Genomic DNA, 23,085 nt, shown 5'->3' on the forward strand with positions numbered 1-23,085 from the left:
CAGTCCCGTTCCCCGTTATCCACRGCTTGGGCATTGCTAAATGGTAGGTACGTGTTTGGGGGGGTTGTTCTGTTTTGTTTTTCCTTTTATACCTTTTTGTATGGGGACACAGGCACGTGCGCCGCTTTATTGCAGCRTCACTGCCATACTTCTGGTGTCAGTACATGTTGGTGCATGCAATTTGGTTTGTAACTAATCCAAGCTTTACAACTGATCAAAAGGAATACTTACCCTTTGGTCAGGAGAGGGATGATGGTTCTTGCTGACCACGTGGATTTTTCTACCCTTTATATTTGTTGTTCAAAACAGCACATATGGAAAACTTGCTGTTAGTGCTTAGCTTGTATTTATCAATATTGAGGTTCAGCCATTGGTCATATTTTACATTATGTACTTTGAGGAAAAACATTTTCAATTGTTTTTTCTAAGTGAGCACTATGAGAAAATACCAGTGGAAATAACAGTAATTAAAGCTTAAACTTCTTGAAAAAAGTCACTTTAGCAAACTTTAATTGGCCTTTCTTATTGTTGTGCAATTCATTCTCTTTAGAATTGTTTTGTTGGAGCAGCAGCAAAACTTCACTGCAGCCCATAATTCTGCTGTTGAGTAGCTGCCGTCAGTAACTCCATCATGCAGAGCTGTCTGTGTGCAGTGCCAGAGTTGGCTAAGAAATAAAAACGAGGCGTATTCAGCCAGTTACTCTGGCTTATGACAGTCTGGTTTGSGTGGTGGGTTCCTCCCTGTTTCCCCCCAACATCCCCCCCCCAGTAACAGTGTTGCTGCCTTAACTTCTGCTTTTTGCGTTGTGAAAGAAAATGCCAGTGAAACTATAACTTGAAAATATGTAAAAATATGATTGTAAATAGTTTATTCCGATAATGGTAAACTGTGAAATCAGCAAAGCAAGGCTCTGGGATTTTGCACTTCGTGTATCTGAGCTTTCAGCATAGTGCATTACGATAGCGAAAGAGGAAACTGCAGGTTCATTTACTGCTCTGAAATGGTTCTTACAGTTTACAACGTTTGTGTATCCTTCATTTTCTATAAGCATGATTAACTGAAGAAATCATATCAGGGTTGCTAGAGATTAGCACAAAAACATASAGGCTGTCATTAAGGTGTTGGAGTGAGTTTTCAGAGTTCATCTGTTCCGTGTGAGTTGTGTATGATTTTTGCGGCGAGCTTCTCGTGTGCACTCCTTTTTAAACGGTGACAGTGTTCACACTGAAAGAGTTCTCCCGTTTCTATTTGAAGGCTGCGCGGGTAGGCATGCCCCGTACTGGCCAGATGCCCGAGGCTGTAGTCTGGAGCACGCTTGGTATTGAAGCCTCCTGGGCTCTGGGCCGCGCTGGCAGCCGAGTGCCCCGTGCCCCTCTCTGCTTCGGCTCTGCTGCTGTCGGGGAAGCCTTGTCGGCAGCGCCAGCACAGGTCTCTGTTTCCCACGGAAGYGCACGTTGCGTATTGGGCTTCCTAACGGCAGGAAGGAAACTATCGTGTTCTAGATCGGCAGGATTTTTTGGTGGAAGCTCTTAAAGGGAACCTGAGAGGGAACAAATGAAGGCACAAAGCGAACCTGAGGCTTTCTGGTGGTAAAAAAGCCAAAAGGTACAATGCAGTTCAGTGAAAATTGCCATAGAGGTAAAAGATTTTCTGTTCAAGTAAAAGTTGGACCATATGCTTAGAGCAAAACATATCAATATGTTCTTTCAGAGTGGAGGAAACTTGTGCTTCTTTGGCTGCTGGATACGTAAAGCTGTCTTTTCTCAATTCATTAGGAAAGCAAAGGAGGAGAAAGCAACCTTAACTGTCTGCTAGCGCAGTATCATACGCGGGTGGCTTTACCATGTCACTTGGTACAAAATACTCTATTTGTCACAGAATGTATTTGCTGATGTACAAGTCATGAGACAATTTTTAAATGTCTCTGATAAGCCAGTAAAATAGGAAGTGATAGTGAAAAATACCATTTTGATCCTGTCACTTGCTCACTTTACACTAATTTTCAGGGAAGGTGTATCCACTTACAAAACCAGCAAACACGATCCTCTCCCCCAGCGGCTTATAGGACTGTCGGTAAGGATTTTTATTCTGATGTTGCCCTCTTTCTTCAAAAATGAGGAAAGCAAAGCTTCAAGCTTTGTGTTTTAGTTCATGCAATGTGTGTTTTCAATAGAGTCAGGGTGGGCAAAGAGGAGATCCAGATGACGTCCTGCAACCAAATCTGGGGCAGCTAAGTGCGAATGCAAAACTTGTCTTGAAACAGATGATAGCATTAGATGTGACTAAGAGGAGACGAGGCTTTTTGCTTTGTTAAAGCTACTTTGCTGAGCGAAGGGGTTATGCTTTATGATTTTAAAGTTGCCTTGCTATAAACCATAGGTATGCTGAGAAACACAACCTCATCATCTATGACTGGAAGGTTTGGCTTGTGCTGTTGTAGTTTGCCCACCTTAAATGCCATTTTTTAATATGCTTCCTGAATCTGGTCTAGAATTATATTGGAAAGTTCTGTATTTGTGGCTTGAAAAGCATCTTCTCTCATTTCTTCTCTCATAAAGAGCATTAATTCCAAATTTAGTGGTGGTAAGTCTTTTTGTTTGCCTCTTCATAATGCACTTTCAAGTACCTTTTCACTGGTTAACCTTAGCTCCAGATGGTTTAAAAGGTTGTATGTCAGGTGTTCTTCAGATGGATCATTTTTCAGATGAGCTGATGATTTTCAGATGTTCACAAGACAGGGGGCTGTAAAAATAATAGTCTTGACTCTGCTGATGTTGATTGATCCTTAATTTTCTAAGCATTGCGTATCCACCCTCTTCCCTTCTCCCCAAACTTTTCTGTAGGTGTATAGGTTTGGCAGCAGTTTGTCATGCCATGGAAAGGGAAGCAGGAGGGGAAAGCTCTTTTTTTATCTTATTAACATAAAGATGTACATGCCTAATGTTGAGCTGCAGAAGTGATTATTCAGAAAGAGATTTCAGAAATAGATACGTTCTGACGTCCTATGGCTAAGTAGACCGTGAGTTATGTAGTTCATCCTTTCTCCAACGGGGTGATCAAAATGTAAATTGCTGCTGGTGTACTGGATCAGCTTTGTACTAAAGGAATTTGGCCTTGTATACTTGCTGTCGGGAAATGAGGTTACAGGATTTCTAGCCTTCAGCGGGAAGTTCAGATCGAAGTAATGAGTTTTCCGTTCATCAGAGCGCCGTGCAGCCGAGTGGCAGAGGCTTCGGCTGGACGCTCCTAGCTGCCCTGTGCCCCGTTGCACGTGCACTGCGACGTCCATGCACTCAATGCAGCACACAGCTGGACGTTACCCATCTGTTATCTAGAAAGTGGTTGCTGTACTGTTATAATTTAAGTGTTATCCTTCCTTTTCTTTGGGTGCTTCTTGACTTTGGCTTAATTGTAAAATACCTTCCCACCTTTAAGATAAGGGATATAAGGATTTAATTGGCAAGCAAATACTGCATGCTTTCCATCAGCATAGATGTAAACCAGCATATCAGCTGGTTAGAGGTATTGTTACCAAAAACGTATATACTTTGTATATGTTAACACACTTTAACACTTACTCTGTGTAATAGAGAGCTTGTTTGTGGGTGGTTGGGGATGTGTTGTCTTGTGAGGGTTGCAGCTGTATTTGTAGCTGTTAAGCATTCTGTGTGACACTAATTCCAATAAGCTGTTTAAAAAATAACAATTTTTGACAAAAATCACTCAACTAAAATGCTTTTTTGGAGAAGGCAAGTAATTGCAGTGGAAATGCTACCGTGGTTCAGTTACAGCGGTCACCAGCACTTCCATAACGTATATACCGAGGGGAACTGCTGCAAGAGCAGAGCGGAGATCGGGATTTGTACTCGTTCCGAATTTCGCTGGTCTCTGTCTTCGCTATAAAATGCTTCTCCCTTTTAGTAAGGCAGTAACAAATAGGAGCTGACAGGATAATGTAATGGTTGCCAGCATACATGATTAAAGGTGACCTGCTCCGAGACTGCAGGAGCAGAACGGTGGCAGAGCTGGAGGAGCTGTAACGTGGATACTGAGGAGACTGTTGTTTTTAAGGACAAAAATTAAGTGCATTAATCAAACAAGCATTGCAGACTTTGCAATCACACAAAAACATGTGGCTTATTAATGTAAATAGTCGGTCAAATTACACTCTTATGAGCCTTTCAGATTACTCGGGCTAATTGCGGTTGAGAATTGAAGTTGTTTGGGAGGCCTTTGGCAGGAGGGAGATATCGCAGAGATGGAGCAGCAGAGGTCGGAAGGGACCTCAGGAGGTCTCCCAGCTATCTCCAGCGCAGAGCAGAGCCAACATCAAAGTCCGAAGGGGTTGCTCGGGGCCTCATCCAGCCGAGCTCAGAAAGCCTCCGAGGATGGAAAGTGYGTCGCCTCCCTGGGCAGCCTGTCTGCTCAGCTGCTCTCATCCTGGCACTTTTTCTCTCCTTATGTCCAGCTGAGATTTGCTTTGCAGCAGCTTGTGGTTGTTGACACTTGTTCTTTTGCTGTGCAGCTCCAAGGAGAATCAGTCTCCGTTTTCTCTGTAATCTCCTTTTAGGAGCACGAAGCCTTAAGTTGGATTCTGCCTTCAGCCGTCTCTTCTCCAGACTAAAGCTTGGTTCTGACTCTCCCTGTGTTGTCCTCCAGCCCCCTAACTGCCTTAGACGTGTGTGTGTGGCCAAGGCTCGTGTATTCAAGACGAGTCACTATTTTTTCATAAGGCCACTGGTGCTGGTGGTGCTTTCCAAATCMCTGCTTGGTGGGCTCCATCCTCCTTGGTGGTGCCTGCTGCACTGTGCTTCCTCATCTCAGCACACCCCTGCCAGGGACTGGTGAGCTGATGGGACCACTGCAGAAATACGAGTTTTGGTGAGGGCACGATGAGGAGTGAGGAAGAAAGGGTGCTTGATGTTTTCTTGACGTAAAGGCTCTCTCTTTTTAGGGCTGTGAATCAGATGGCTCATTATGACAAGTTACTAATGATTCATAGGAACAAAATGGTCCTGTTGTTTGTTCTCCCCAGCCAGCCTGCGCTACGTGATGGAGTGGATGCTGTGCAAATGGCTACAAAGCAGCTACTTCTGTCCTCCATCTTCAGTGGTTTTATTGAGGTGGTTTTTCTGCTTGCTCAGAATGATTAACGTTGTCACGCAAAGGAATTTCCTGAAGTTCCCCTCAGAACAGCACTATAAGGAAAAAGKTATAAATAAGAAGCTTCACTTTTTTTCTTTTTTGTTTTTTTTTTCTAGCTTATGGAGACAAATGGTTGGAATGCCACATTTTCAGTAATCCTGAGAAGCCAATAAGGTGTTGCTGCGTGGGGATGGGGGAAGGTGCAGCATTACCCCCCGTGCCTTGCAGTACAATCTGAGCACGTACCTCTGCTGGCTTTTGTCAGTCAAACACAGTTAGCAGCTGCAGTTATTTTTTCTTGCAGGTACCTAGGATTTCTGTAAAAGAGATTGATGCTTTAGTTACTGTCAAACAAAAATTGCTTAAACTTCCCTAGGTCACTGAGGTAGTTCTGTAGCAGCTCTTGCAAATACCTACGTGGTCCAAGGCAGGGCTTTGAGGTGAGGGCTCTGTACGGTGCACCAATTTTCACTGTGTAATGGCATTTCCTCAAGCTAGGATGGAGAGGGAGAACTARGAAAGAAAAAGTGTCTGCTTACACTCCTTGAAAAGCAGTTGCAGTGTGGTAGCAGAGGCATCCAAGACAGTCAAGCCAGCACCATCCAGAATACAACGTACCATACCTGCTGTGAAGATGTTCTAAAACTAGCAATATCCATGTGCTTTATTTTCCTGTCCAAGGAAAGAACCCAACTCCTGAAATAGTACTTGCAAGGCTTCTCCTGAGAGTCTTGTTACAGCAGTTATTGCCACTGTCTTGAGACTTGTTAGGGTATTTACAGCATTAGTTGCAAAGCCTAAATATAAGGGAGACTGATGAAACTGTTTCATCTTTTGCTTCGTTAATCTGTGTAGTAACAATATAATACTTGATAGCTTGGGAGGAGGCATTGTAATGCATTCGTAAGCAGCTGCTCCATTTTGGAGTTATTGTTTGTGCCTTTAGTGAGGGGTTTAATAGCTTAATCCATCTGGAAAGCAAGTAGATTTATTAGACTGTACAATAAATGGACTCATAATTACAGCAGCAGTTCCTACTAACTGTTTTTCCTGATATGGCAAGTATATACAAGTAACTTAATCTTCTTCAAAGTTTTATAAGAAAATGCTGTGCTACATTCAGTAGAAGAGCACAGCCACCCCTGTGTTTGGTGACTGAAGGCCCTCTTAGYGGATGGGACTGTCCAGTTAGTGTGAACGCATAAAAAACTGAGTAACTGTGCAAGGAAACAGCGCTAACTCATCACTTGCAGTGCAATTCAAGTGAATGTCTGCCTCGCATCTTTAAAAATTAATTTCTCTCTTGTTTAGTTTACAATAATGCTTTCAGCTACACTGGATTTTTTTTYCCCATAAATTAATACAGCCTGATGAAAGCTTATTAAAATACACAGTGTGTGCAGGAGTTGAGAAAGAAGACCAATGCTTGCTTCAGAAGACCAGCGTAAAAAGATCTTCCATTTTCTGTTAACTTCATCAGTTTGCCGCCTTAAAGTCGTGCATCTTACTATAGTCTCACAGAAAAGCCTAGGTTGGAAGGGACCAAGTATTGACTATTTCCGGTGAAGAAGGTTCTACCCCTTCTGTGAGCGACCCAAGGCAACCTTTAATGGTTCTCGTAATGAACTTCCTTTCTTGCAACCAAATGCTGCTTCCTCAGAAGCAACGTGTGCTTCTTCACATCCAAAAAAAGTGATGCTTTGGGTTTAGTGCTTGGACCGGTTAACTGTTTGCTCACACACAACACACAGGGTGAACCTGAAATTACAATTTTTCTCTTATCTTTGAAGAATCAGCACTGATGTGAAATCAAAACCCGAAAAAAAGAAAAAGACTTTATTGCACTGCCTAGAGACAATGTTGACTTCTTGGTAATTTTAGTTCACGATACATTCCTGATCGTGTGAGAGTCAAAGGCCTGTGTGTCATAAAATCCCGCTTTTACCTGGGGAAATAGTTCACTCTCTCTTGTATTAACTGTCCTGCATGCAGAGAAACGTGCTTTCTGCCCAGACTGAAACACAAGGCGGCCCTGCAGTGCGGGGAGCGGGGGGGATACGGTCCAGGCACAGCTGTCTCTGGGCAGCAGCTCAACCTGCCTGGGAAATCTTGCAAGCTGTATAGTTGCATGGGTGATATACTGAATATCTGACACTGAAACGAGATGCAAATTTTAGTTTCTAATAAGAAATGGTTATATAGGTTTCCATAGAAAAGTATTTTGACTTTTTTGAATTAACTTGTGTCATGACAGACTTTTTTGATACCRATAGATGTGTTGATACACACAAAACCTGTGTTAGGCTTTAATTGCCCTGAAGAACTGCAGGATAAACTACTGGACCCTGTTCCTTCACTTAATATTTTCCTGTTTCTCCACTGTATATTTTAGATCCTTCTTATCTAAAATGCATGGATGAAACGCAGGAAGCGGCCAGAACTAAATAGTAAATCTGTCTTAAAGAACCATGGTCAAGACTGGTAATCTAGATTCTATTACCACAGATATATTCGTCTCYACTGGTGCAGTATTATGATTTCCCAGCACAAAAGGAAAACTAGTGACTTTATAGTGCACTATCAAGATCACTTTATATTAAAATACTAACTGAACACAGGCGCTATACAAATTAATTATCAGTAAAATATTAGAAACTAGGATTGTCTAGTTGGGGCAGTTTTCACAGGTTGATCTTCTAGTAAACTGTATTTATTACCAGAATATTTTTAGCATTTTCCTCAATATGTAGCATCTCTAAGTCTAGCGTCTTGCAAAATAACAGTRGTAGTTGGTATGCGTTTGGGGGAAGCAAATGCATAATGAGGCAGATTATAGGAAATGTGTTCAAGGAGCCAACCTGGGCAGATTTAGGATGCAGGTGAAACATGTCTGGGAAATRCAGAACTGTCAGGAAGCTTTAATAACTCATAAATATCTCATTTTAAAGCATAAGTAAGCATTGGCAAAGCATCAGAAGTTTTGATGGCATTTCTAGTACAATTATCAAAAGAATTTTAATTTTTCATGCTATTAAAAATAGTTCTGGAGTTCTTTCGAATGCTCTTCCTATTGTGCAGTATGAATAACAAAGCTAAATAGTATTTTGTTATGTGAAATGAATAGGAAATAGGAAACCTTTTCTGCTGAGGTTTATGTGCGTGTAACTCAGTACGGCTTTTTGAACAGCGTGTATTTTGAAGTTCTGGTCTTCTTGCTTTATTTTGTTGTTAGATTATACAGTGCATCTTTCCTTAAGTATTGAGTTTAGTGCATCTCAGATTGCCAGGCACTATTCTGTTTTTCCCTCTGTACTAAATACCTTAGCTTGGCRTAGAGGCTTCAAAGCAAATAGGTGGCTTATCACTATTCGGCAGAAATCCCTGGTCTTAACTTAAAATACTGTCTCTCTTCCTACAGAGCAAACATGGTGCTGGTGTGGTAGACTGTTCCAAGACCTCTAAAATCTCAGTGGGCAGCTTATTTTTGCTTGTTTAAATGCACAGAATTTCAATACGGATACGTGAACGTGTTGCCAGCTGACTTGTTCGTGGGACAGGTACTTTGTGCGTGGTTTGGGGGGTTTCTTGGGGTTTATTTATTTTATTTTTTTTTGGTCTGTCTTGGATGTCTTTCTGGGGTARTAACCGGTATTTTTGAGCAGCTCAAGACACGCAGAGCTAATCACTTCTGCAAGTGGTGCCCGCGGAAGCGGCGGTGCCGGCGCCCGCGGTGCCTCGCTCCGCGCAGCCCGAGCGAAGGCGGTGGGCAGCGCGGCCCCGGCGGAGCGGCCGTGCCGGTTACACGTCGGGGAGAGCTCGCGCTCGCCGCCGTGGCCGCCCGTGCGGTGACCTGCTGTCGCTCCTGCGGCGGGCCCCGGCGACCTTTGGGAGCTAGAGAGAAAGTTCAAATCATTTTTTGCCTGTACGGTGGATAAAATGCATCAGCCTTCTGCCAAATACTGCGTCCGGATCAGCATATGCCAYTGGTCTAATGCAGCCTTCCAATTTTTGCCTCTGTGTGCCGGTGAGCTATATTGAGGCTTTAATATTTATTGTTACCAAGAAGTTACACGAGGCTACACACAAATCTCGAGCAGGAAATGTTTTCCTACTTCCTCACKGTTTAGTACGCATAACAAAATACCGTTCGGGCTGGTCACTCGGGTGATATAATCGCCAACAGTGAGCGTGGGGTGTTTTTGTTGGAAGGGTCCTTGAGAAGCCCTGGGGAGCCGGAGGATGGAGCTGGCGGCTTCGGCGTCCTCCCGGGCCGCCCCGTGTCTCCCGCGCCGCGCGGGTGCTGGCGCGGGGCCGCCAAGGCGCTCTGCGCCRGCGTCCAGCAGCCCCTGTCCCACCTTAGCCGTGTTTCTCCACCAAAAACAAGCGGCGCTTGAAAYGTTTCTGGGGCGGTGTAGTCGGAGCGTTGCCGAGAGTTACCCGCTTCCTTGCTGCTTGATTTGAAGTTAATTCGCCAAGTCCTGTAGATGAAGCCTGGGAAGGCAGAAGTGCTTTTTGGAGCGCATCCTACCTCTTATCCCTCTCCAAGTGCTTTGCAGATGGTGGGTTGTGCGGTCTTGCCTTCTGTGGCAGGGGAATTGCCTGTTCCAGTGCCTAAAAAAATATCTAGGGCTTCTTGTTCCGAGGAAAACCCGTTAAAAACGCAACTGCCTGCGAAATGATTGCAGTGTTGCCTGCTGAAGTTAACAAATGGCCTAAATCAACTGTTCTAGCCAAGGTGGCAACGTCGCACGCTCGTGCTGGAGTTTCTGCAGCTTACCGGTGAGAGCTCGGGCGTTAACGGGCTGTCTCGCTCCGGCGCCGAGCGCTTGTGCCTGGGCGCCTTTCCTCCTCCCCGTCCGCCTTTCGCGCTGTTCTCCTTCGGTGGTAAGACAGAGCGTGCCCGGTGTTTGTGTTCCTGTTCCTCATGAACTTTCAACAGGGAAATAAACTGCGTTTAGCTGATATATAAGAGCAGCGAAAAGGCAGGCTACCTAACGGACAGTTATGCATTTATTATTTGGTGTCCGTTTTGGGAAGGAGTTACGGAAATGAGCGGTTTCGTCTCAGACGTGCCAAGGAGCGTGCAGCGCAGGAGCRCGGTGGAGTACAGGCGTTCCTGCTCGCTGTGGAGCACGAGCGGCAGACGGCAGCAGCGCTTCGGGTGGGGAAAGACCTGTTAAAGCAGGTCTGAAATTAGGAACGGYTCATCTTTCAGAAGAGACTTCCCTAATAAAATCTACCTAGAATTTAGRATTTACCTAGAAATGGAAGGGATGCTCCTTTTTTAAAAAAAAGGAAAAAAAGAAAACCTCCTTTGATTCACCTTTCTGTAGGGTTTGATAGAGAATTTCTTATCAGACCGTCCATCAGACTCTACAATAGCTGCAACCTTGGAAGGAGAGTTTGACRCTATTATGTATCCATTAGTGAAACCTTTCTACTCTCCTCTGCATCTGCCTCTTTGTCATGAATTTTTCAAGTTCAGTAAAGAAAGAAATAGGTTTGTAACCTTGCATCTTTAATGGCAAATATGACTGGAAATAGCTTGTACGGGGAAGCTGTCGGAATTATATTAACGCTTCAAACTAGTGAATACAGTAGCTCGCGGGAGGAACCAAACTCCAAAATTGCCCTTGGTAGCATATATCAAAGCACATTGAATTTATGAGGTAATAACTAGGTTCTGTGTTGAGGGTATGCCAGAAATACAGACTAAGGATTTTGGTCAGCRTTTTTCAGGATTTGTGTGCGCTGAATTTACTGGATACTGAAATTTCTTAAGAGGGATTAAACAAAATGTTCCTTCAACAAAATGTAGATTCTGCTAAGAATTAAACTGTAGTGTGTGTCAGATTTTCTTCCTCTATTTCTAGATTTTTATTYTTCTGTTTGACTTCTCCCCCTACCCCCCGCCCCCCGGGCTGTTCAGACTAGAATGAAAAGAGTAATCTGTCGTATTTACAGAATGTTTGGTGTTTTATATATAGCATAATGAAGGTTGAGAAGACATTTTAATTCTTGTGTTTAAAATTTTGTGCTATAGTCTCAGAATTTGCAGAAGGAAAGAATCCTGTTATTTTTGACAGTAAAATATAATAGCTGTTACAGCAGCACTATAAAATACTGCATTTTATATAAAGGATAACTTAATGTTGCTAATTTAGAGTTTATAARAAATAAAATTCTCAAGGAAGGATAAGTCTCTGAAATGTCAGTGGTCAAATGATTKCAAGAGGAGGCTTATATGGTCAGTTGAGGGGAAAAAAGAGGTTTGGCTTAAGATTTTTGATAGCTATAGGTAGTGTGCGCGCGTGTGTGTGTGTATATATATAGACGTGTGTGAGTGGGTGTGTATATATATATGTTATTAGTCAGTCACTGGACACTTCATACGTAGAGAAGGGCATCAAGCTTATAATTTGCTAAAATGGAAAATTTRTCTCGAACAGAGGAGGCTGTGATAMAGCATTTGCTGTAATTTAACATTTGCAGATCGGAACGCCTATATGGCTCCCACTGAGAGAGAGATCTTAAACTATTTCAGTTTACTGAAACAGTTGTAGTTTAATAGTTCTTGGAGAACTATTGGAGAACTGAGAAATGCTAGCTGTAATGGCAATTGCCCAGTTGCTTCCAGTGCCGAGGAGGAGCTGAAGCAGCGAACCGGAGAGCTGGACGGGTTTGGTCAAAAGGAAATGCTTGACAGCGTCAGCGAAGAGCGAGTACTGAAAGGTGTTGTTAGCCAGCAAGGTTTAAAGAAAAACAAGTCAAGCACATATATCTATCTTTATTTTTTCTTTTCTATTTYTGGAGAGCCAGAGGGGAGCTTACASAAGACTAGAGAGGTTAATAGGGAAACTGTTTTGGTACAGACGGCTTGARTTTCTCTTCTTTCAGAGAAGATGCTGCTGACCAGGTCTCGTACTCAGAGACCTGCACAGACTTTTCTTCGTTTGAGGACAGAGCGGAAGGGGCTGCTGCATACCCGAACTCCCTGTTAGGTGTCTTGTGTGCCGGTACCGTGTGCCGAGAAACTTCCTCTTAGGTGCCTGGGTTTTGCTGGATGAAGCAAGCGGGTATCTTGTGCCTTGGCCCCGTCAGGTTCCAAGCTCTGTTTGGAGTTTATTGCTCTTGGCTCTATGAGAAGTCTTGTAGTCTGGTTGATGGATGACCCCATGGGCACACCTCTGCAAACGGGCTGGACGCGCGGCCCTCTGCGTGAGCTGTGCAGTGAGTGTCCTTCGCAGACGCTCTAGGTCTAGGTGATCTCTTTACCTGGAGACTGGTGTCTGCAGCTTGTGTGGTTTTCAGCTTTTACTTGGGCAGCGTGGGACACCCTGTCAAGACGTCCTGAAAAGGAGGATCCGTGCTTACTGGGTGATTTGGCTATTTCCATTTTCTCTGTGGTGGTAGTACTTAYTAATCTCATTCCATCCAACTGGGACAGCTAGAGCACAGCAGCAGTCATCTTTCATGATAATGCTTTTCAGCTGTTGCTCAGATGCTTAATTTTGTTTCTGGCCAACCYGTTGTTTTGTGCAGGGTTATCTAGGAATTTGTTCTCAGCTTGGCAGCGAACTTGCACCGAGGGCTGCAGGAGGCCGACGTGCAGGGTCGGCAGCGGGCTGCGGTCCTGCCCGGCTGGGGAAGCCAAACCGGTCAGTGTCATCTGCAGCTCGTGTGACTCCATGAGAAATGAGCTTCAGAAGTTGCTTAGATGTGTCTACAAAGCAAGTGGCTCTTCTTGGGGCTCCCCTTAGTGCCTGGTCACCTCCCTGGCTTTTTAGAGAAAATCAAGAGGAGAAGAGGTTGGTCTTGGATGGCTGTTTCAAATGRGCTGTTGCTGGAATCAGTAAAAGCTTTTAGTAACTTGTATGTTACTTTTTTTTTCCCGCTTGAGTATACAGAAGCCTGACAGTGGCCTGGACTTAAAAATTCTTACTTTTAAGGTATTCAACACTCTTGCAGCTCAAAAAGCCTGTCTTATAAAGGACTTAGGTTTGGTTTTGGGTTTTCTTTTTTTCTTTTCTTTTTTTTTTTTTTTTTTTTTTTGAGTGTAACAAATATCAGCAGATAATTTAGTTTTATTTAAGGAGTACCAGAACTAATTCTGACATTCTCAGATATGCAGTTGTGACAGTTGATTCATAATTCATAGTGTGGCATACCAAGAGTTGTCCTCATTTCCAGGCATAATTAATGCCTGTAGCAGCAGCAACAATATTTTACTTAACCCAGTTGTTCTTTTTATTAAAACCAGTGTTTTAGAAACTGTCACCTCACTTATTTGGCAAARCAAGTTTCTGTAATTGCATCCCTTTTTGGGGTGCATATGATACTAGCTGTTCACTCTGTAAGAAATGTTCTTTTACTGCATTTTAATTAGAATATGATAAAGTGATACGTAGCTAAGYGTTAATTTATAGATTCTTTGCATTGTCATTGTTCTAGGAGACATTTGAACTGCGGCTCTGTGCACTGATAAAATGAAATGCTTAGGCGTCCTGTTCGTGTTCGCTGCTGCACGTTGTGTCCCTGGCGTAGCAATCTCTTATCACAACAGAAATGACCCGGCCGGGGGCTCAGCTTTCCGCTGGCAGCCACGCTCGCTTTCACACTGTCAGGCTGGTGACCTTTAGTTTGGGAACTACCAAATTATAAGATTTAAACAGCTTAACAAGTTAGTAAAAGGCCAGTGAGGGAGAATTGGTCACAGCTGCAAACAAAAACAAGGCRTCACTTGGTTAGTGATTTCTGTAGCCCAAAATAGTAATTTAACATCAGCAAAAATCCCTTTAATTCCTGACTTCTGAGAAGTCTTTACACTTTAAAAGCTGTAATTCCAATATTACTTCAGGGATGAGGATCAACTTTTATTTGGATTTGAGATCTCCCAGTGCACAGCCTTATAAATAGTCTCTCTTCCAGCAAAACAGAGGGAAAAAACAAGCATGGATATCAGGGATCTATTACTTCATACCTTAAAATACTTTTTGATCTTGCAGTCTATAAATCTAAGTAGTGTAGTAAAAATCCTTTTTTTATAGCAGTAGCAGAGGAATAAACCAATTTAACACAATCTCCCTTTACAGGTTTAAATTACCTCTTTCTACTGTTGAAATTCTGAATTCTTTTTTCTACAGTTGAACAAAAATCCATATGTCCATTTAACATGTGATAAGCATCTATTTCTAGATTTTTTTTCAGTGACTGGAGAGACTTAATGGGATGCTTCTCAGAAAATACCCCACTTGTCTGAATCCTTTTTGGTTCGTTTAGAGCTAGTAAAAGCCAAGCACTGCAGCAGCCCRGCCGGGAGCCTCAGGCAGCGCTGCCCGGGGCTTGCAGCGAGCCCCGCTCTCTTCTTGGGTAGCRCAAGAGTTTGCACTGCTCCAACCTCTCTGCCTTTAAGGCAGCAGAAAACCAAAATAAAATAAAAGCGGTGGGTCATTGGGGAGTGGCCCGGACCTTTTCACAGCTACGTAGTAATGCACACATCTATTTGACAAACGTGGAGGAATGGGCACAGGGTAATATATCTGTAGAAAGCGTGCTGAAGTCCTTCCCCCTTCTCTCTCCCCATCCCCTGATAATCCAGACGGTTTAATTAATTTTAAGTGAGTTTTATAGGTAAGGGTGAAGTGTGTCAGAAATGTTATTCTCCATTTAAAAGTGAATTATCCCTTTGTATAAAAAGGGCAGAGCATATTTGTTGGGGTCATCCCAAAAGCATCATCACTAAAAATTATCTGCTGATGCAGAAAATTGGATTTATTCTTATGCTAGCATTTCCATAAAAATACAATTATATATAAATTTATGTTCTCTAAAAGCTTATAGTAAACTGCGCTTTTAGAAAATAGCACACTTATCTTTTAAAGTCCAGTTTTAAATGGCCAGATGGTGCTTACTGTATGGAAGCATAAAACTAGCGAGAGATCATTCATTAGTGGCTTGCGCGGAGCCGTCGGCAGAGCCGACGGGCCTTGCGTGGGTCAGGTGGGGCGGCCGGTGGTCTCAAGGAGGAGTCGTGCTCGGGTGGTGGTTGAACCCGAGCGTGGAGAAGAAGCACGAAGAGCGGCGGGTGCTTTGCGCGGTGCCGCGCGTCCCGGGGCGGCCGCTGCTCCCCGCGGAGCCCGGCTCCCCCGCGGCCCGGTTCCACGGGCTGCTCGGGAGCTCTGGCAGGATGGAGGCTTAAGCTTAGCAGGGAGACAAAAATTAAGCTCCTTTTTAATACGGATTTTGTGAAAAACAGCTTAAGTATTMCCGCGTGTTTGAAAAATGCGAATGGCATGTTTGAAGGGCTTCGTTTGTCGGCAGGAGCAGGGTCTCCTGGGTCAGCGTGCTTTCGTCGCCCCCRCTTCAGCGATTTAGTCGTGTGCTGCTCAGCCATAGTGCTGTTCGAGTTTTATCTTCCAAAAAAAAAAAAAAAAAAAGATTTGCATGGTTTCTGCCTTCTCCTTGTGAAGCGAAGAGTCTGAGCCCTGGAGCACTTCAGGAGGAGTCCTGTCCCTTGGGAGAGTCTCATATTTTCCCAGTCTGTCCTTATTTTTTTAAAGAGACTTTCACGAGACTTCCCTGGCGTTCGGCCCAGCGTGAGGACGGCCTCGTAGCGTGCTTTCAGCTGCAGCTCTGCCCRTTCCTCCGTTACCGTCCTCCTTCCTCCTGTTCGGAAATGTTATTTTTCAGAAGCGCGCTTGAGGCGTTGGAGCGTCACGGGTTGATCCAGGTTTGAGCGTTAATTTCCTGCCCAGCAAAGTTCAGAGCTTGCACTTGGGCTTTCAAATAGATGGGTAGATAGATACCCGCAGGAGAAGGGGGGTATTTTGGCCCTGAGTTACTGGTATTCGTAAAGGCGAGACGCCGATCGCAGGGCTGCRTGCGGACGAGCTCCTTTCGCTGCGCTGGGTGCCGGGCCGCGGGTCTGGTCCTCGCTCTGCTGCGTGCCTGGCGCTTACCGTGAGAGCTCGTTTGCYGGTTCCCTGGTAGCCCCCGAGCAGGTTTTCAGCTTTGAACTTGTTAATTAGACGACCGTCGGAACGGTCCCAGCGCGCGGCCGCGTTATTGCAGCCTCGCGTTTCGGAGCGGCGTCGCTGCGTCGTGTGTTTGATCTTGCACGTTTTGGAGGAGGAGGAAGGAAGGAGAGGGGGGTTTGGTAGAAGAAATGCAGTCTCCTTTGGTGCCTCCACCCAACCCCTTCCCACAACGTACCCCGTAACGTGCACCTGGCAGTACCGTAAATCGGGGCACATCCGACCTGGTGGCTTTAATGACCAGAACGGGCAGTTCTTGCTCAAAGCCGCCCGGTGCCCTTGTTTGAAGATGCCTTCCCTCTTTCTTTTGTAGGTATGGTGTGAATATGCGTTGCTTGGCAGCTCGGGTCAACTACAAGACTCTGATCGTCATCTGCGCCCTCTTCACGCTGGTCACGGTGCTGCTGTGGAATAAATGCTCCACGGAGCGAGCGGGGCACTCCGCGCGGGGTGCCTTCGGCCGCGGCGACGGCCTGGAGAAGCGGGCTGCCGCGTCCGAGAGCAACCCCTACGCCAACGAGCCGGCCAGGCAGCAGAGCGAGGAGGCATCGCCGCAGGAGCAGCAGAAGGCTCCGCCGGTGGCAGGAGGCTTCAACGGCAACAGAGCCCTGGGCTTGAGATACGAGGAGATTGACTGTCTGATCAATGATGAACACACGATTAAAGGGAGGAGGGAAGGCAGCGAGATCTTCCTGCCGTTCAGCTGGGTAGAGAAATACTTCGAGGTTTACGGGAAAATTGCTCAGTACGACGGTTATGACAGGTTTGAATTCTCTCATAGCTACTCCAAAGTATACACACAGCGAGCACCTTACCACCCAGACGGGGTGTTCATGTCCTTCGAAGGCTACAACGTCGAAGTTCGAGACAGAGTGAAATGCATAAGCGGTGTCGAAGGTTTGTGTTAATTTTTTTTTCATAATTGAAATGCTTCTTCAGACTTGCTGTCATCACTTGGGATGCAAGGTGACTTTGATTTCGCTGCAATAGCCTGAGGAATCCGAAGCAAGCGTTGGCGGCGTGGCGTGCTTTGCTCTCCTGCCCGCCGGCTGCCTGCGTGCCGGTGGTGCCGGCCGCAGCAGGGCCGGGAGGCCGCTCCGGCGGTGCCGGCGGCCCCTCTTGTGCACAGGAGCCAAAATGCAAGACTGCTTCTGCTTCCTCGCGCTGTTCTGTGCCACGTTGGGCCGCTCAGTACGACGTGAGGAGGTTTCGGAGCGCTGTTTAAGGGTCCAAAAGCACTGAAGCCATTAAAGCATCTCCTCATCAGGCCCTGAATAAAATGAAAATAGAGTAAAACCTTTCTGATTTGCACTTCTGCTAAACAGTGCGATCAGTAATTAGTACAGGAAGTCTTTCAGCTTCTTAGCAGAGATTTAAAAGCAGAATATTCTTGTTGGGTTTCATAATAAAAAATGGATGCCTTTATACAACTATTGTAGAATTTGACACTGACTTAGAGCATAACTTTCATTTAAGGAATAAAACACATGAATCTTTATGCATCTTGGTGATTGGTGATACTCTGCCAGTTGCTGATACTAGTAATCGTGGTGGATGGGATAACGGTGGTGATTAAATTAGAGTATTAAAGTGGCTGACTCCTTACCTCAAGCTCTGAGGCTTACCTACCTTTGTTTTCAAAAAGCTCCACCATAGTATGTTTTTCAGCATTTTTTTGTTACTGCTTCAGAATCACCTTCCTTGTGAGATGTCTGTCACCTTGGTGGCGTGACGTCCCTCGGAGGAGGGAACCGAGTTCTTAAACTCGCGGCTCTGCCAAGGGCGCAGATGCCTCTTACTGACCGCGGAGCACCAAGCGCGGGCGGCGTCTTGCTCGGGGCTGGATCCTCTTCACCTGTGTGGGCTGAGCGGGTGCTTTGTGTCTTATGGCTGGAGTCATTCTGGTCAGGTGTGACCTGAGAATGTCTAAAATAGCTGTGGGTGCCTCTTCTGCTGTTACCAGGTAGGATTTTTTTTTCCACCTGGAGGGAGGAGGGGTTTGGACCAAGGTCTGGAAGCACTAAGAGCTTTTGCATTAAAGGTGGAAGATATGAGGAATGTCCCTGGCAACCTGGACTCTTTGCATTACTTGTGACATTGTTGAGCAAAAAACTTAAGTTCAGTATGAAATAATTCAGAATCAGAAAACGTTCTGCAGTCTCTTGGCTTGCAAAATGTGCAGGCTGCTGACTGGTATGTACTGCCTTTAACTGCTGTGTACTTAAGCCTCAAGAAGCAAGYGAGTTGAACACTTGATAACTTCGTTATGTATCTGTAAACCTGGCTTTTTTGCAACAAGTGATTTAAGAGCTGGCATTGTGAAATGTGGTGCCAGAGCCTAGGTATTGTAAAGGCAATAGAATTATTGGCATCTCTTAAACAGGTTTGAGAAATGAGATAGTTTTAGTTTGTGGGAGAGGGAGGGRTTTTGATACTAAAAAGCATTCTCAGAAACTTTACACCTCCTCCCTTGTATCCTTCCAGTCCTAGAGATTCTCATTTTGGAACATGATGCAAAACTGCTTGTTACATTTTCACTTCTCTTTCTGCAAGGTTAATGTATTGTGTTATGTCTTATGACCTGGAGAATTGACTCTTGTCATCTTGTGTACCTTTTAAGTAAAGCTCTTAAAGCAAATTTCTTTTTTGCATCTTTCAGTCTCAATGTGCGCACTCTTAACTGAGACCGCTTAGTGTTAAAGAGAGGGATGGCTTCCAGGAGTTGAGATAATACATGATACTTAAATATTTCACGTGATGGTTGTTTCTTCAGAAAACTGTCACGTCTACATCAGTAATATTTATTAATAACGTGAAGTACCGAAATATATATGAAAACTTATATTTTCTCATTTAGTTTAATTTTTCATTACACCAGGTTTCAGGCAAAATTGGTTTCTGAGCTTGACATTGCCAAGGCGGGAAAGTGGTGCAAGTGCCAACTTGTTTATTTTCATACTCGTTTTTCTTTCCTTATGCGAAGGTTTACAGTACAAAATAGCCTTGGTTTCCTGCAAGAGGGTCATGAGGATGTATTTTCAATTTGGATTCACACTTAGAGATTGGGAATTTGTTCCAAATAAAATCTAGGACGTGGAGAGAATCCTATTTTTATCCTTATCTTGTATTTGTATTATCATGTATTTGCTCATTTTTTGAGGTGTATGTATGAAGAATTCTCTTCCATATCGTTTGTATTCCTTTCGCATACAGCCATTGATGCAATATGCAGTTTGCTAGGTTTAGAACTCAAACTGAGGTTGTACCTACTGGGAGATCTTGAGAGGAAGGCAGGAACCTGCTGGAACTTGGGAAGATTTTCTTTGGGYGCATCTTTCCTATTTATCTTAATGAAAGTTGTTAGTTTTATGTTGAGTACAGCTATGTGACGTTATCTGAGCTCATACTACGAGTTTTGCATGTGAAATGCATCAGGCTACAGAAAACACTGTGACCTTCCTAGTTTGAATCCTTTGTAAGAATGGAGCTCCAGAGGCTTCTTTTGGTGGTGCAGACTTCAAATAACCCCAAGCCTAAAATGAGGGTAGGATGGTGTGCTTTTCTCAGAGGCTMGGAGCTTCTGGGACAGGGAGTCCTCTGCAGAGGATTAATCCTAGGGACTGTTGGCCTCAAGCAGCAGCTCCGAGGACCCCTGCGAGCTGTGGGTGAGGAGTTGATGCACATTTGCAGCATTGGTGGAGCTCCTGGCTTGTCCGCGCAGGCATCGTTGCAGCATGCGCTTGTCGTGCTCTTAGGGAGCCAGGGCAGTTGGAGCAGACTTGTGGATCCTGAGCAAATTGCTGCTTTAGCATCAAATAACTCTAGCCAAAATCTAGTAATAACATATACACTTAATTTGCAAAGATTTATGTGGCGTTAAGGGGATTGYGTTAGCTGTAACATCATTTGGAGATTTAGTGGTCTCCAGGGTAGGGGGGGGAAATCGATTAAGGCATTTAAAATGTATTTGAAAATAAGTATGATGSTTCAGCAAACAATTGAATGGGTATGGATGGAAGACCATGATAGGGACCTGTCTGCCATTCACATCTGCTCAGTTTTTGGTTAGTCAGAGATCTTAGAGTAAATGGGAGCAATTCACACTTTGAACAGGGCTTTCTTTGAGTTTAACTAATGGTGAAGCCTACATAAATGCAGTTTGCCGGAAGTAAAGCAGAGATTGGAGTATAGAAAAGGAAGCGCTGCAAACACTGTATATACATATATATAGATATAATTTTTTTTAAGTGTTCTGATAAAATACTATTTTTTTCCCTCTCCCCTCTCTTATAGGTGTACCTTTATCCACACAGTGGGGACCTCAAGGCTATTTCTACCCAATCCAGATTGCACAGTATGGGTTAAGTCACTACAGTAAAAACCTGACCGAAAAACCKCCTCACATAGAGGTGTACGAAACAGCTGAAGACAAGGACAAAACCAGCAGGTCCGTGGACTGGACTGTACCAAAAGGCTGTTCTGTTGCAACAGTATAYGATAAATCCAAGTTCACTAGTGTTAAACAGTTTGTCGCTCCAGGTGGGTTATTGTAAATACACAGCCACTAAGCCATTTTTGTTAATTTGTACAGATGGTACCAGGGGAGCTTTAACTTCCTGGGATGAATGTGTGTTTATTTATTCTGAGTGACTTTTCATCCTTGGAATTTCACCTGAGAATGTCATCTAATTGCTGTCCTTGTGAAGTTTTCCTTTCCTTCTGTTTCCTCTCAATCACTATGTTTTTAAAACATCACTACATGAATGGAAAAGGCATGAAATGGTATGTAGAGATGTGTGGAGGACAGTGCAGTTCAGCAGAGAAGCTACAGTTGCGTTTCTTGAGCCTTTTAGCATTTATCTCAAAATAGAAGCAAAAAAAGAAATTGGTAACTAGTTCTGAAGTCTAGAAAATACCACTGATGTGGTAAAAGCCTGTGTTGAGAAATGATGTGTAAGTGCCATTTCCAGCCTTGAGCAAATGTATGACTATTAGGTTGGACCCCCAGTCTCTTTTTATTGGGAAGAAACTATTTTTGCAAATTATGCACATCTCAGTTTTGGTTAACCCAAGTTGTCTTAAACATGGAGCAACTGCAAGTGTACTGCTGAGGGCTGAGGGCTGCCTCTTGCATCCCGTCATTTGTAGAGATGTTAGCTACGCTTTGTTGTTGTCTCTAATTTACCATATTGTGTTTCATACTTACCAGGGGTTTATTTTGAGAAATTCATTATTTCATGCAAGAGTTTCCTTTGTGCTAGGACAGGCTCATTAATAAGGACGTAATGTATTTTTCCTCAATCAATACCCATTAGAATTAATGAGTCCATTACTTAAAAAGACAATGAAGTAATTTTCAGTTGGCACCTTCGGCCTGAGTCTCTAGGGAAAAAATTGTCGAACATGTTTGTGTCTTTGCAGTAGACAAATACAGGGAGAGAAAAGGCTAAAAGATCTGTTATGTAGTCTCTCCTCATCCTTTATTGATGGCAGAGTAATCTTCTGAGCTTGAAGGCCGCAGTATRCATCCACTCATCTCAGATGGCCTTAAGTAATGGATTTGTAGGTGCTTAAGGCAGTGCAAACAACAGGCAACCGTTAGTTTTTCTTCTCATTCTTAAAGCTTTTTCTCTAATGTAATTCACTTTGTTATCATATAAGTATTTATTTACAAGAAAGCGTAAAACTTACTGGACAGGAATTTTGAGCGTGCTCTTTTCACAGAAGCAAGTGTCGTGCGGCAGAACACGCTGCTGCTTCTCCAGAAGCAGATCCTGATCTCCAAAGCTCGGAGGAGTCGAAGCTTTTATTTTAAAAGATTTGAGCACGTGGCATTCAGTCAAAATAATAGGTACARTAGAATAGACTTCTACAATGCAAAATGTGGAAATGGTCTTGAGGCAAATTATAATAGATTAGTTTGGGAGATGGGGAAAAGCCTCTGCTTTTTGGGGAAAGCTGACYGTAACTTTTCTGTTGCATATAGAAATATGTATGGGATTTTTCACACATCAAGAACTAGCAGCAAGGAAACAATTGCCTCACACAGGAGAATTTTGTTCTGTGAAAAGCAGTTAATTTAAAATGACTATCTTTAAATGTTTATCATCCCTCTGTGCCTTCAGAGCTACAGGATTTGCACACAGCCTTACAAACTAATTAGCCCTTTGATCTTCTAGTATAGGGATTTTTAGGGAGGAGTAGATTTCGCATTTTAAAATCTAGCCTGAGAGAGAACACTGGATTTCATTATGTGGTATTGCCTAGGAGCTTTATTTATTTATTTATTTTTAATTAAACTGAGTTTTGCCCATTGAGAGGTTAATACATACTTCAACTTGTTAGTCTTTGTGTTCCCCCCCCCCCTTTAAGAAAAACTGAACTGTGTTTTTTTTTTGTTTTTTTTTGTTTTTTTGTTTTTTTTTTTACAATTTTCAGGTTGGGAAGTAGAAAGTAATAGTTTTAAATATTATTCCCAGTGGTTTTCTAAATACTTTTTTCTTAGCACTCCTAGCTCTTTTGCTTAAAGTGCAGCTTTATTTAGAAATGCGACTGCTAAAGTGGCACTGTATTGGGTTGTTTTTTTTTTTTTCTGCCAAGTTTTCTATTCGATTTGGAGCAAAAGGGTGACGGTGGTTTTCTATTTTGAACCGCAGAAAAAGAAAACCGCGCAGGTTGCCCTCGTGTGCCTCGCCGGTGGAAACGCGGGTCCCGGCAGGCCCGCGGCTGTGCCCGTAAAATACGCGGCGGGGTGGCTCTGGGCGCCGCGAGCGGGCTGCGCCCGTGAAACGGGGGCGCGCGGGGGCGGCCCGGGGCCCGGGGCGGCACCGACCCGACCCGACCTGCCTGGCGGTTCTGAAACAAGCACGGTCAAGGCGCTGAGTCCGGTCCCTGCACCCGCTGGTC

General features: G+C 44.0%; 1 protein-coding gene across 6 annotated transcripts in view; it reads left to right on the forward strand.

Moving 5' to 3' along the window:
• Positions 1-23,085, forward strand: part of GLCE (glucuronic acid epimerase) — a 54,646-nt gene that overhangs the window by 26,493 nt on the left and 5,068 nt on the right. For 5 of the 6 annotated variants that reach the window (XR_014895409.1, XM_085301500.1, XM_085301499.1 and 2 more), the window contains 2 exons: positions 16,493-17,076; positions 20,473-20,718. Coding sequence is in view for 5 of the 6 variants with exons in the window: in XM_085301498.1 (XP_085157624.1) it covers positions 16,493-17,076; positions 20,473-20,718 (830 nt within the window). In the remaining variant the exon portion in view is untranslated. Of the gene's footprint in view, positions 1-15,860; positions 15,876-16,492; positions 17,077-20,472; positions 20,719-23,085 lie in introns of those variants that run through there. The other variant, XM_085301501.1, reaches the window with a different exon arrangement.

The sequence above is a fragment of the Rhea americana genome, unplaced genomic scaffold, assembly GCF_003343005.1.
Source record: "Rhea americana isolate MKP2758 unplaced genomic scaffold, rheAme1 scaffold_178, whole genome shotgun sequence".
In the NCBI taxonomy this organism is placed as follows: Eukaryota; Metazoa; Chordata; class Aves; order Rheiformes; family Rheidae; genus Rhea; species Rhea americana.